A 14,682-nucleotide genomic window follows, 5' to 3' on the forward strand; every position below is an offset into this window, starting at 1 on the left:
TCTAATTCTAGTAAATGACCTATGAAGATCTCAACGTAATTCCTAAAAAAGAAATCAAAATAGGTTTAAAACATCTTACAGCAGCTGAATTTAAAGTGCATTCCTTTTGTTAATTATTTTTTTTTAGTTAAAAACTTGTAGGACAAAAAAGACATCCCACAAACTTTTTCAACCAAATTCTATATTATTATACTATGTGGACAGAATATCCTAAGAAAAGTTTGTCATAAAACTTAGAAATATTAGTTTTAATAGTTCAGCTAGAAAAATTGTTGTATCTTTGTCCAAGATGTGACCAGTTAGTATCTTTTTTCCTCTCCACAACAGGGTATGCTCATTGAAGGACCGCCAGGACCAAGAGGACCTGCTGTATGTAGATTAATTATGATTTCTTTTTATTGCCATTGTGTTTCGATATTCCTGAGTTAAAACAAAATTAATCTTGTCATAGTTCACAGGGGATGTATTGAAGTTAGTATTTTAAGAAGGAAGTAAATAAGGGTCATGTCCAGCATTTTCAGTGAGAGCATGCTGCAAGCTGAGTGCATGTGAAAAGCAAATACTTCCAAGTATTAACTAGAAATCTTCATAAGAAAAAAAAAAAAAGTTATGCACTAATATATGCAATTTTCTCAAAATATGTATTCAATGTAACTTTCAAAAAAAAAATTCGAAAGCATTCTGCGAGTCATCATTCAACATAATAATTTGTCATTCATTTTCCATAGGGTCTTACAGGTCCCCCAGGTTTACAAGGCCCTGTTGGTCCTCCAGGTGACCCTGGTGAAAGGGTAAGTCAACATACAGATTATCCTGGTATTCGTGGTATGTCTTGCATTAATTATACAAGAGCAAGTGTGTTAGATCCTGATCTGAAAAACAGCTTAAGAAAATTCAAGGGAACTGATTAACTCAGCTGAGTACATCAACTGAAAAACTGGATAAATATTTAATTAATGGTAAAAATATCTTCTATATGAAAGTGGAAAAGAATAAAGTTCCAGTTTGCCTGTATGTCTGTGTACATTTTAATGTAAATAATTTTAAAATAGAAAAAAGCAGTAGGTTAAAATATCTTGTTTGCATCTTGAAAAAATCAGTATGAACTCAGCCATAAAATATAGAGAAGCAGAGAAAAACAAGGTCATTATTATACAGAATTTGTGAGTGAAAAGTGCTAAGAAGATGCATTTGCCTCAATAAATAGATAATAGCAACAACAACATTTCACCTTGATAATAAACCAGCATACACTCTTATTTCACATTAACTGTATTTTGATTAGTAGATTAGTAGATTAACTGTATTTTGGAATCTGATTTATTTTGGAATCTAAACTGATAAAATTGGAATTTTAACACATTAAAATGGAATAAATCCATATAATACTCAGGTTTTAACCTAACTGCTCACTACCTTGCTTATAAGAAAATTCTTGAATAAACACATCAAGTTCCTGCCATGGAGTAGACTTCATTTCTTGTATTAAAAAAGATGCATTATACAAAGAGATAATTGTAGGAATTAGTTACCAAACCCACTGGAACAATGCAGATGTTTGCAACTAGATTCTGCTTTCAGATTCAATCCCAGTGAAGTAATGTGCCTGACTTCAATATATGTGTAGGCACATATGGTTATTTTCTTATAAAACAATCAGTGTACACGAATAAAGGCTGTAGCTCTTCCTATAACTATTTTGACTAGTTTTCATCTTAGGTTAAAAAGCTAGAAAAGTAACATCGCCTCTTTAGGAAAGGAACACAGTTTAAGTAAAAAATGTCTATGGTTCTTCAGCTGTTGTAATAAATTATTCTGTCATCCTAATCCTAATATTGGGTATAAGATAATTGTGAAATGAATGAACATACCCTTCTGTAGAAGGCCACTTATGCACAAGTCTCACCTGTATTCACTGCATGAATTAATTTCACTCACATAAATGCTGCCATGGGAGAAAAAAGTGAAAAAAGAACCCTCAAATTCACTTGGTAACACAAAGACTCATAATCGTATGGCATAAAGTTGCTACAGGTCAAAGTGAAGGTTCTTTGAGTGCCTTGTGGATGCATTTAACAGTTTTTTAACTTTAACTCTGAAATGCCCAGATATATAATGCTTCTTTCTAATTATGACAACATCATGTTATTCAATACTTTTTAATTGGCAATAATTTTCTATTTACAGCCTACCTACAGTATGCCATTAATAGGGATTTGTTCTATGATGTTCCAGACTTTTTTGGAGAAAGAGCTAAAAATAACAAATTATTGATCTTAATTCCCTGAGAGGAAAAAAGACCATATTTTTTAGTATCATCTTTCCCATTGTTTTCTTCAACTCTTGAGTGCGAAAAGGAATCACTTAAGTCAGTTTGATGTTTGTTGATCTGTCATTGCAACCCTGCAGAGTCATTCTTGTGAATGTATACGTTTTTTCTCAAACATGCAGTATGCAAATGAGCACTCATAACACAGGTCCTTCATGTCCTTGACAGCTTCATTTAGTAAAACTGCAGCCTGCAAACTGCTGGGACAAAAGATGCAATTCAATAATCAGTTGTCACAACAGAGGTGTTAATCAGCACAGCACTGCCTGCTGGCAACCATATGAATTGTGTACACACTGGTATGTTCTTTCAACTGTAGATTATGCAAAAAATGTAGCTCTTTTTAAATGGGCACAGAAGAAGGAATTCATGAAAATGCATTCCAAGTCATAACTGTAGGACTTATGTAGCCATTCAAAATTAAACATACTCAAAATTTTTTAAAGAAAATCAGCAGTGTTAGTTTTCTATGTATCAGATAAAATAAACACTGGAACACCTCAAGTCAGCCTAACCTATGAAATCTAGGTTCTACTCACATCATTTTCAAACAATTTGTGTGATAATTAGAGAGAATATCTTTCTTCCCTATTGCTGAATGTTTTCCCCAAGCCTGCTTCTTTAGCTACCACAATAACATTCCCAGAGTGCCTCATTATGAATACAAGCTTAAGTGATTCAAACGGTTTTCCATAAATAACTGTCTTTTCACTCTCATCCCTTTTTCTGTCATCCCTGTATTCTCCCAGGGTCCACCTGGTCGTCCTGGTCTCCCTGGTGCTGATGGTTTAGCAGGTCCCCCAGGTACCATGTTAATGCTACCGGTAAGTTGCGTTGTGGTTCTAGGGTAGAGAGACTCCAAAAAGATAGTGTTTCAATAAATGTAAAGGTACTTACTTTTTCATCTGATTTTGTCTTTGGAATGAGATGATAGAGTTTCTCATATGGTTTAATCATTTGGATGTCTTTGTTTATTTGTTTGTTTTTTCTTTTCAGACAATAGGCATTAGCTGCTGCATGGCTGCCTGATTAGAACCTACATGACTGTATTGCATATGCTAAAATGGTCCTTATTTTTTCAATGGTAGCTGTTATCTGATACATATTTCCCAAACAAGGAATTTGCTGTTCCACAAAGGCAGACGTGTGCTTTCAAATCTCCTTCACTTGGAGAGTTTTAAACATTCTTTGCCTAAAATTGGACTTCACTGTCCTCTTTGAAAAGTCAGAGCATCCTTTGAATAGAAATAGATGCACATAGCCAGCTCTTCTCCCACTGGAATTTAAGCAAAACACCATCTGTTTTAGCAGGTGGAGGGACAAGCTCAGAGCCCTCAAAAGTCTCTTGCAGCTTTTTAGTATGAGATGCATTGTGCATGGAAGTTATTATTCCAGAGTGTGTATAGTTGAAAGATTTGATGAGTAATAACATACCAGAGTAATAATAAAGCAATTGTAAAGGAAAGGGCAATATTTTCTGTGAGATTATCTTTGTAAAAAGGGTCAGAGCTGTAGTTACATCAGTTCTGTTCCAAGAGGCAAGATTCCATCAGTATCAATGAGGAAAGGATGATTTAAATTTTATTTTTTATTTAACATATATAAACAATCAAGGAAAGATTATCAAAGAAAGGTAGTGTTTTTTGTCTCATGCTTGCGCTAGTGTTTTGTTATCACAGCTGGCTGTATAACGCAAATATTTAGTGCCCGATAATTAGTTGGTGAAAAAATGCCACTTGTGTATCATTCCCAAATCATTCTTCCAACTGTAATTGCTGTGCCAGAAGAGGTTGATTCACCACTTTGTTCCATTAAAAGTAGTAAGTGTGGACTAATACTATACCTATCAGTCCATTTATAAAATATCACAAGCCTTTGTTTAAGACATTAATCACTCTGAGCTCAAGTAGTTTTCCAAGTTCAAAGAGAGGTTTCTCAGGAAGAATTTCTTAATTGGCTTCAGTTGTTCTGAATTCTGTCCTAGTAGTTTAACCAACATCCAGACTTCTTTACCATTTTCATTTACCATCTTATTTTCAGGACATCATATTGTTTCTGAGTCTGTGGCTCAGGTTGATCTTTGCTAACTATTTGAAATACGCTACTATTCTACTGCATTTTCTAAACATTCAGTGGAGAAAGTGGTATCCTCCAGGTCTAGTTCCAGCTGCAACGAGGTGATATAGTTTTTTCTAAAAATCAGGTGCTGTTTAAATAGTTAATCATACAAAATGAGGATACATGTTTTGAAGTATAAAATGTCACTTTTATTTTTAGCAGATTTCCAAGTTAATGAGCATTTCTTGGGAGTTTTATTACTCTAGACAGTGTTGCTGTCATCACTTTTATAGTCATAATTCTCATTCCTAATTGCTTATTCTCCCTCAGCCACTTACAAGCTCCACTGAGAGCTGCTATCCTTTTATTACAGATGACCTGCTGACCAGCTTGAGACCCAAAGTGTAAAGGAGTAAATCTGGCAGTAGCCACACTAACTTTTCTCAGAGATACATTCTGAGTCCTAAAGGGCATGTAGAGAGGCCTTTGTGAGGCTCTTCGTTATCATGTGTGGGGCTTGAATTCATAAAAATAAGTTCACTCTTTCTATGGATGCAAGATAACTAATTGCTTGGAACAATATTTTGAAAGTAGTGTTGATTCTGCATTATGCAGATGCCTACAGAGCCATCTGGCTTCCTTTCAAATGGCAGCAAGCTTGATAGTTCTCTTCCTTTCTCATATGAGAAGAGTCAGGTACTTATTTGCAGGGGCTTAAAGCAAGTAAGTTTTCCATAACTTTTCCAAAGAAAGTCTTTCATTCTGATCTTATTATGATTGCAGAAGAAAAACTTCAGTTGCCATGCCAACTCTGGGCATAGGTAAACCATACAAACAGACTGCTGTGAAAAGTGGAAGATTCACTGCCCTGACATCCACTGTGCTCATGGTATACCTTTGGAAAACCATGCTACTTGTTGCAGCTCAGTGTCCCTCCAAAACTGCAAAGCTTCTACCAGCAGTTTCATGAACAATAACGGATCATGAGTGCAGAGCATTCGTTAGCTTATTTTGAAATTGTCAGAAATTACACAAAACTGTTTCCTCTTAGATACCAAATGTCTTTTTCACATTGAATTCTGCCTTAAGTTAAATTTAATTTTTATGTATATATCTAAAAATGCACTAAAAGTTAATTAACTTTGATACTTTTTAATTTTTAAGAAATACATTAAAGAATATATTTTCACTTAAGCAATTAGATTTGTTCTGCAGATCTAAAATCTTACTCTTAATACATATACTGGATCCAGTGGCTCAACTCCCCAGTTCAGCAATCTACTGAAGTTAATGGAATGAACTAAATACTGAGACTCAGTGTCTTTAGAGTGGTTTACATGGTTGCAGTGAATAATAAGTGTGGTTTTCATTTTATAAACTCTGAATTCCATTTCTTGTTTTGATACCTGTAGTTCCGCTTTGGTGGAGATGGTGAGAAGGGCCCAACAATCTCAGCTCAGGAAGCTCAAGCACAAGCTATTCTTCAGCAAGCAAGGGTGAGCACAAGGAGCCTGCAAACAGAACTGCCACAAGAGTATAATTCCAAATGAATTTCCATTTTATGACATTCAGAGTGTGAAGTAAACAGCTGTAAGCATCATTTCATGACAGTAGACATCGTTATGACAGAATACACTCACTACTGAGTGAATGATGGGGTCTATTTGCTGATGTATTGACATTGTCTTAAAACAAAATCTGTATGCTGGGCTGGCAGCTTTTTCTTGGCACCTGATGCCTTGTTCTGTTTGTTTTCTCAGATTGCAATGAGAGGTCCACCTGGTCCCATGGGACTCACTGGAAGACCAGGTCCTGTGGTATGTAAGCAAAACAGAGACATGAATCTAAGAGCACTCTAATAAAAGTTCATTGATCTCACTCTGGCACTGCCTGCACCTCTGTACATGCTCTTATTTTATTTGAAAAGAAAGTGCTATAATTAAGGTCACAGTTTTTATTGTTATTTGAAGATTACAATGCAGCCTGAACATTAAATGAGTTTTTAATGTAGATTTTGGAATGTTTGAACACTGGTGGACTTAGGCTACAAAGCAGTCTTACATAAATAACTACATATGCCTCTATAGTCAGTAATCTCTGTGACAATATTTACAAAGTTTCTGGTAGCAAATATGAAACACTACAGAAGAATATACTAAAGTAAGACTGTGCAGAATGGCTGTGACTCACTCTTTAAGCTGAATCTGGAAATTCTTAAGATACATTATGTAGGCAATCAAAAATAACATTGATTACTAAAATAATTGTTGCATTTTTTTTACTTATGACCTGAATTTGGCCTGTACTGCTAATACTGAATGATCTGGGAAATGACCCTGTGGGATATTTTGAAAGCTTGTATGTTTTAAGAAGTCTATACACAGAACACAAACAACAGTTTTTCTAAGGATATGTAAAACAGCTTTTTGGTCACAAACAGACTTGCTACTGTAATGCCTATAGAGACTTTAAAAGGGCAATCAATGTCCAATGAAAGTGCAAAAACAGATAGGAAGTTGAGCAAGCCAAAATCACCTGGTTTATCTGCCAATTGCAATTTCCTCTTTTAGAAGATGGATATTTCAGATACAGTAGTCTACTAAATGGTGTTATTTAGCATTTAACATATTTTAAAAGCTATTATAAAGTATCTGTAGTATGAAGTAAAATAAATGCTGTAGCCAAAATCATAAGCATTTTAGAAAAAAACTCTTCTCTGAGTTCTCCCAGGTGACTCTATTTATTCTCTGACATGGAGTGAAATTCTCTTTTAAAGATTGTATAGCATCCGTTTTTGAAAGAGTCTTTTTATTTGGAAACTTAATTTCTCTATTTTGGTGGCACAGCTAGGTTGAAAAATATTTGACCTCCATTAATTTGATCTATGTCTGCTGTAATTTTTACTTCTATTGTCTATTGTGGGGGGCTGCTGAAGGAATGTTTTAAGGATAATACAGAACACTTTCAATCTTGTTCTTACCTGATCCTAACAGCTCAACATTCCCTTCAATGACTTTTGAAAGCTATGTAGAACTAAAACTTCTCTAAATTGTGTTCTGGGTTGGTTCAGCAGTGCTTTACCTCCACTTCAAATGGAGCCAAAATTCCTGTTTCAGTTTATTCTGTGCTCCAAATCTCATGAACCTAGCTCTGTCTGTCTAGATGAAATATACTGGTTACAGACAAATCATAGCTAAATATCTTATCAAAATCTCACTCAGTCCCCAGAAACTAAGATTAGTAGGCTTTGGTTGTGTTTTTAAGCAGATGAATGCAAGAGTAATTATTTTCTAGAGTAATTCATCCAAAATGGAATGTTGCAAACAATTGCAGAAATTTGCCACAGTCTTCTGATTGATCGCAATTAGATATGTGGCAAAGTCAGACAGGTTGAGTTTATTTAAATAACTAATACACTATTTCCAGCAGTGATTTAGATCAGGAGACCTGCAGGATAACATTAAGTCTGTATAGACAGAATAGTTATAGAACTGCTATAAGCAAGGAATTAGTTTGTAAATAAAATGTTTTATTGACAGCGGGTTATATGCCTTTAGTTATATTTTATACCAGGTACATTTTCAAAGTCATCATGTATTTTTGTATACAAAATTTAACTAAGCAACATTAATAGATGTTTTTCTACTAAGCCACCAGGAGGCTCTAGAAATCCAACTCTTTCATCTGGCCTACAGTTGCAGAAGCACCTGCAGATTCTTGATGTGTTTGTGTGTTCAGATTATTTAAATTAATGAAATAATAGGATCTCTTCATCTTAATATGAACTGTACCGTGCTAATTTAGTATCCAGTGAGACACAGACAAGCACATAATTCATTAAAAATCTTAAACACAGGTTTCTTGTAGCCCCAGTCTGGCTTCAACTGAGTATGGAGTTCACATACTTGATTAGTGTAGAATGCAATTTCTGCTTACTGATGTTAATTAAAAGCAGAGTTTACAACAGTTGCCATCTATCACTACTGTTCTTTCTGCTGCCATTACCAGAGATATGATTTTCTGTTTGCTTAGAATTTGATTCAGTACTTGGAATGTTGGTGGGACTTTTTCCATTCCACGATGCTAGATCCAGCATTAAGCTAAGCCTTGAGAAAACTTCTTACTTTGAATGGTCACCATGGTAAACATGGGAGGAGGATCAGTCTTCCAAGGTCTGAAAGATTCTTTTTGTGTTGAATACCTTAATTTGGTTATGAACTGCTACAGAGGTCAGAAATGCAAAAAAAAAAAAAACTTTTACCCATCGTACTTAAATATGTACCTTCCCTGAGACTGTATTCTATGTCAGCATGTCCAGAGACTGAGAGAGAAAACTGTGAAGACTACTAATTTTGCCTCAGATTCCACATAGCCTAGGTGAAGATTTATTTTAGGTCTTTTCACAGGTAAAACTGAAGATCTGTATCATTTAATCACAGCAAAAATAAAAGTGCACTTTTTCATGGCAGATGCAGAAATATTTTGATTAAAATATCACTGTAGGTTATGGTAAGATTGCATCAGTTAGTGATCTTTGAATTGAACTCTATGTTTTCTTCTGTGAAACACAGAAATGGATAGAGGTGAGAAGAGGTGGATTTAATTTCTATTGGCTTCCTTGAAGCTGGTGGACTTTTGTTTGAGTGCAATCTGTGCTCATATTTAGCTTTCAAGTATTATTATAGCACAAAGTGTCACTTCTGATTTCATTCAAATTTGCAGGAATTTTTCTTTCGTAGGAGAAAGATTTTTGACCGGTAGTCTCAAGGTCTATACAATGTGCACTGGGTTATACCTTCAGATTCAAAGGGTGAATTCACACTACATAATAAACAGGAGATTGGTTTTTTCCTCCATGTCAATATAGGAATAGAAAAATAACAACTTAAAGTTCTGTATTCAAATAATATTTTGCTTTTTTTCATCAAGGGAGGACCTGGAGCAGCAGGTGCTAAGGGAGAAAGTGGTGAACCGGGTCCTCAGGTACAATAATATTGCTTGTTATGTTTGAACTTGTTTACTCTCACAAAAAATGCATTTATATCTCTTCAAAGAAAATGGTTAATGATGTGCTTTCCACATGCAGTTGAGGAAAAATAGCTTTTACAATACAGTCTTAATTAAATGTGTTAGCTTGATTTTTCATTTTGAATGTGAAAGGCCATCTGCCTTTACAAAAGAAAGAACAGTTATAACTTCTGGAATGTCACTTTTATCTCTGTTCAGTAATTAAATGTCAATCTGCATGTATATAGTCTTAGGCTGTAATCTCATCAGGTCTCATAAGCTGAGAGGTTCTATTTACTAAATAAACAGGAATATTTTCAAGAAGAACTCAATGACATAGCAAGAAGGGGTCTTTAGGAATCAGCGCATACTTTTATTCTCATTTTACTATTATATCAACTCCTGTGGTGATGTAAAAGAGTACGGAAATATTTTAGTTTAAACCTTAAAATAATATGGGATTCATAAAGATATCATGGTATGTGTCTCTGGAACAATAATTTTGCCATATTCCAAGTGGTATCATGGCTCAGCTACATTATTAAGTACCTGTCTTATAACTGAACATGGATATTTGCAGAAGAAAAAGAAAGTAATTGAACAATTGTGAACAACTGGCCAGTCTTCTAGTTTGCATACTTACATTGTTAGCATTGTTTCTCTTCCTACTCAATATTTTTGGATGCTAGTCCTTAATCACTGTTATTTCTATGCAAGGAAGACACATTTGGATGGGTGATAAGAATACTTTTACAGAAACATACACCCACTCAACCTACAGTGATAGTTACATGTCTGAACAGTGCAATCAGGTTTTTCAGTCTGAAGTAATTTGATTCTCCTCTAGTTAAAGCTCTGCTCTATAAAGCTAAGACAGCATGTGATCTATTTACGAGCACAACTCCTGCTTGCATATGAATTAAAAATCTGAAATAAGCACTCTTCAGTTTTCATCAAATAATTATTATGTGCCTAAAATAATTTCGGTATGACAGGAACAAGAATTTTCAAATTACAGGCTTGGGATCTTCAAAGTCATCAAAAGAATATAATAAGCTTTTAAGTAAAGGGGCCAATTGTGTCATGTGTAGTGTCATGAAAACTAGTGTTAAAACAGAGTTAAGCCAGATTGGATGATTGTGTTAATATAAATCAGCATTTGAAAAGTATACTCTATCATCTCCTGGGGAAAGAAAAAAAAGTCACCTCTCAGTATAAAAAGCCAACCGTGTTCCTGAGTTCAGATATTTAACTAGGTTTTTGCTGTACTTTTTAAACTCAGGGTCCTCGTGGTGTTCAAGGTGCCCCTGGTCCAAGTGGAAAAGCTGGCAAACGGGTAGGTAGCATACATATCAATCCTGCTCTGGATAAATAGATGCTATTTAGATGTTTAAATATTACTATTTTCACTGCATTTTCAACTGTTTTCCCTTTTGCATTTCTGCAGGGACGGCCTGGAGCTGATGGTGCCAGAGGAATGCCAGGAGAACCTGGTGCAAAGGTAAATAATGAGACCTTGGAATGGTCTGGATGGATTTTAAGCAAGCGCCACAGTTTCCAGCCAGGCCAAACCAAAATTCTCCTCTCATGTGAAAATATTGAGGTTTCAGATAGCTGGGTCAAATGCAAAAGCTGAGAATGAATCATGTATTTGAAATATGCTAATTAATGGTAATGGTTAGTAGCCTGACCTTGAAATAACTAAATTCTTTGGGCATGATTATGTCCCTCTTAGTTTTTATTTACAGAGTATCAGCAGTAATGAAATCAATCTTGTAACTACAAAGGGCAGCTAGAATCGAGCTTTTCAATTCAGTTTAGACTTCTTTTTATAAACACCATACCTACAGTGCAGTAAAGAAGCTGGTGTGGCATATTTTCTAGCTGTAATACATTGAGAAAACTTTGAGAGTTTTATTGTTGTACTCCCCCCTTCCATATATTTCATTCAATAAACAAGTGTAACATTACTCAAAATTAACACAGAAAGAAGGTGCAATTTACTCAGAGTAATATAGACTGTAAGCAGTAATTTACGGAAACTGTGATTTCTTCTCTCCAAGGGTGACAGAGGATTCGATGGTCTTCCTGGCCTCCCTGGTGACAAAGGTAACAGGGTAAGAAAAACATGCATATTTATACAACAACGATACAATCACAGAAATAATGTACTATTCGTTAAGAATAGCACGAACAACTGTGAGGAAAGCTGAAACAGAATGTCAGCATTTCACACTACAGAATAATATCTGTCTTGTCAGGTAATGTGTTCCTCAAAATATTTTAGTAGTATCAATCAACCAGACTACAGTTCACACATATTATTGGTTTAAATATATTTTTAGAATTCAGATCATATCTTCAGGCTTTGCTCTAGGCTTTTGGGTAGTTTTTTTTGTTGTTGTTTTTGATGATGAAATTTGTCTGCAGGATTTAAATTGATTGTTAAGGGAAACAGTAGCAAAGTAAATTATCATTACATTTCTGTATCAGGAGTATGAAAATTTTTAACCTGCAAGAATCTTGCTCAAAAACTGCATTTGAAACTGCAAACTGAACTTTTTAGTGTGGCTCATTCCAACAACTTCAGATTCATGACAGATCAAAGTCATATCAGATAATTTGGGAAAATTTGAAATAATACTTAAAACAACTAATATACTAGCTCCTGTTCTCATACCAATTGAGAGGATGAGGTTGCATCTTTCACAGCCGAGGCTTTCTGCTTTAAATTATGCCCCTAAGACAGATAGTAATAACATGTTCTACTGAGTGTAAAGCCTGGTAAATGCATAAAAAAACAGTGGGTAGGAATTTCAGAACTAAATATTCCCATGTGTGCTGATGACCAAGGAATGATGATAGCTCTCACCCTTCAAGGCGTTAGTATGGTTGCTGCCCTTCTTGGAAAATGTCACCAGTGTTGACTACAGGTCTGTGACTTAGTGCTTTGTAATAACCTCTAAGGATACTCTCTTGAGTTCTTTCAGCAATAGAAAAAGAATTTTTATTGTCATGCAAATATCTTGATCCTTTTCTGTCACTCCTTCTTATTAATATGTAAGGTAATCAGCACTTCACAGAATTGAAATTTGGCTTCATCAGCATGTGACCAGCAGAGGGGGCTAGACATTAAGTTCTTGTTACGACTCTGAAGGCTAAGCAGAAATTGGTTCAGAGCCAGGGTACGTGTCTTGTCTGCTTTCCAACCTTTAATGGTAGAATCGTCAGTCCATAGGACATTCTGTATCATAAAGAATTTTTTTTTCCAAATATTTTATTTGTCCCATATTTCCTAAATAAATGAGAACTGAAATTGAATAAGTTTGTATTGAAATTTATGACGTGTTAATGAAAACAAATGTTTCTTTTTGTCATTTTTTTCATCTCACTATTTAAAAATCACTGCATTCTCATGTTTGTTTGGCAGTCTTCTTTAAAATTACTAACTATATTCCCTCTGAAATCAGCTCAGTTCAAAGCCAGACCAGATAGTGAGACCTCTTTGGATTCATAACTACTTGACAGCACGTAATATAAATATTCAGTTCTCTTTGGCTTAAAATAAACAGAAAAATATGACAAGAGAAATGCTTTTTTTCTATTGTGTTTGCGTTTCAGCATAAAAATAAGCAAGAGACTATCTACTAGAAGTAAAGGTCTGAGGAAAAAGAAATTCTGGCTTTGGCAGAACACTGGAAGAAAAGAATTAGAGTACTGAACAACTGAGAGTGCTGATAGGGTAGTTGTGTTCTGACATATGACAATACAGGACACTGAATGCAAGCTTCTAATCTCTTTTTGAGTGCCATGCTATTGCAAGACAAGAAAGGTAGCTCTCCAGAGGCTAAGCTCTTTAAACATCTGAAGGTTTAAGTCATTTTTTACCTAGATATTAATCAGAAGTTAAAACACAGATTATGCATCTCGTGAGTCATCTTTCAGTAGCATCTTTTAGCATGCAGAAAACCACGTACTGTACCAGAAAATCATGTTGAATCGTTTCAAAACTTATCAAAATGTCAAAACTGCTGTAGTTATTAATCTTCTATCTCTGAAAGTGCAGTTCATAGAATTTCATTCTTTTCAGTAACGACTCCAACTTTTAGAGAAAAGAAATTGAATAAAATCCTAATACTTTTAATACAAGAACACTCTGGGAGAAGAGACCAAGCTACCTAAAATCCCCTAGCAAAGTTAAATTTTGAAAGCATGAAATGGAGCCACTGAAGAGTGATTCCATATATCTCTGCAATAATCCTCTGCAGTGGTCATGCTCCTTGGAGGCAATAATTGAATTAAGGAAAACAGGATGAATACTTGGTTGTTGTCTAATGCCATAAGGAAGTCACAGTCTAAAAACCTGCTGCCTAGAAAGAGGTTGGTCAGTGGTGTTAGAGCTATGCTGCACACTAGTTCTCTTTAGAAGAGAAAGAAAAATAAATCCTAAAAGTGTGTAGTCCAGAATGTACTGAGCTTCGCATACTGAGACTTGAAAAGCCCCAGCCTCAGGGGAAGTGTGAAAGTCTGGCTGCATTCCAAAACCTCTGACAAATCAGTCCTACTGCTCTGAATGACTGGTGCCAGGGTAGGTGGCTCTGAAAGGCAGTCAGTGAACTTCACTGCGTAGATTCCAGGGCTTTACAACTGGTGTGTTAACTCCTGATGCATGCACACCTTCCTTATTTTCCTAGCAGAAATACATTGTGTAAGGGAGGAGATGAAGAAAATGTGTGTACATATAATTAAGACTGACTTTTGGAGCAGCAACTTCTGTATGTTCTGGGACAATGTTAGAGGACAAAATTTTACAAACAGATATTTCATTGTTTCAATAATGGTCATTTGTTTTTGTAATAAAGTAATGAAAGACTTTACTGAGTACTGTAACAGATTAATATCATTATGTTAACACATTTTGATACATCACACTGCAGCTAATATATTTATTTTCATTTCCTTTCCCATTCTTTGTTGTTTTGAGACACAGATGTTATTTTAATAACTTTTCTTGTTCTACAGGGAGACCGTGGCCCACAGGGACCTCCTGGCTTACCTGGTGAAGATGGATCAAGAGTAAGCTGCTATTTACACAGAATCACAGAATCACAGAATCACCCGGGTTGGAAGGGACCTCAAGGATCATGTAGTTCCAACCCCACTGCCTGGCAGGGCCACCAAACATACACATTCAGATCAGGTTGCCCAGGACCCCGTCCAACCTGGCCTTAAACACGTCCAAGGACGGGGCATCCACAACCTCCCTGGGCAGCCCGTTCCAGGGCCTA

General features: G+C 35.5%; 1 protein-coding gene across 1 annotated transcript in view; it reads left to right on the forward strand.

Moving 5' to 3' along the window:
* The window catches only part of COL11A1 (collagen type XI alpha 1 chain), a 131,574-nt gene that overhangs the window by 49,906 nt on the left and 66,986 nt on the right, over positions 1-14,682 (forward strand). The window contains exons 10-19 of the mRNA XM_042873859.1: positions 328-369; positions 729-791; positions 3,079-3,153; positions 5,800-5,883; positions 6,148-6,204; positions 9,317-9,370; positions 10,677-10,730; positions 10,842-10,895; positions 11,458-11,511; positions 14,417-14,470. Coding sequence (XP_042729793.1) covers positions 328-369; positions 729-791; positions 3,079-3,153; positions 5,800-5,883; positions 6,148-6,204; positions 9,317-9,370; positions 10,677-10,730; positions 10,842-10,895; positions 11,458-11,511; positions 14,417-14,470 — 591 coding nt within the window. The remainder of the gene's footprint in view (positions 1-327; positions 370-728; positions 792-3,078; positions 3,154-5,799; positions 5,884-6,147; positions 6,205-9,316; positions 9,371-10,676; positions 10,731-10,841; positions 10,896-11,457; positions 11,512-14,416; positions 14,471-14,682) is intronic.

Source organism: Lagopus leucura, unplaced genomic scaffold, assembly GCF_019238085.1.
Source record: "Lagopus leucura isolate 7727_CA_CO unplaced genomic scaffold, USGS_WTPT01 Super-Scaffold_100009, whole genome shotgun sequence".
In the NCBI taxonomy this organism is placed as follows: Eukaryota; Metazoa; Chordata; class Aves; order Galliformes; family Phasianidae; genus Lagopus; species Lagopus leucura.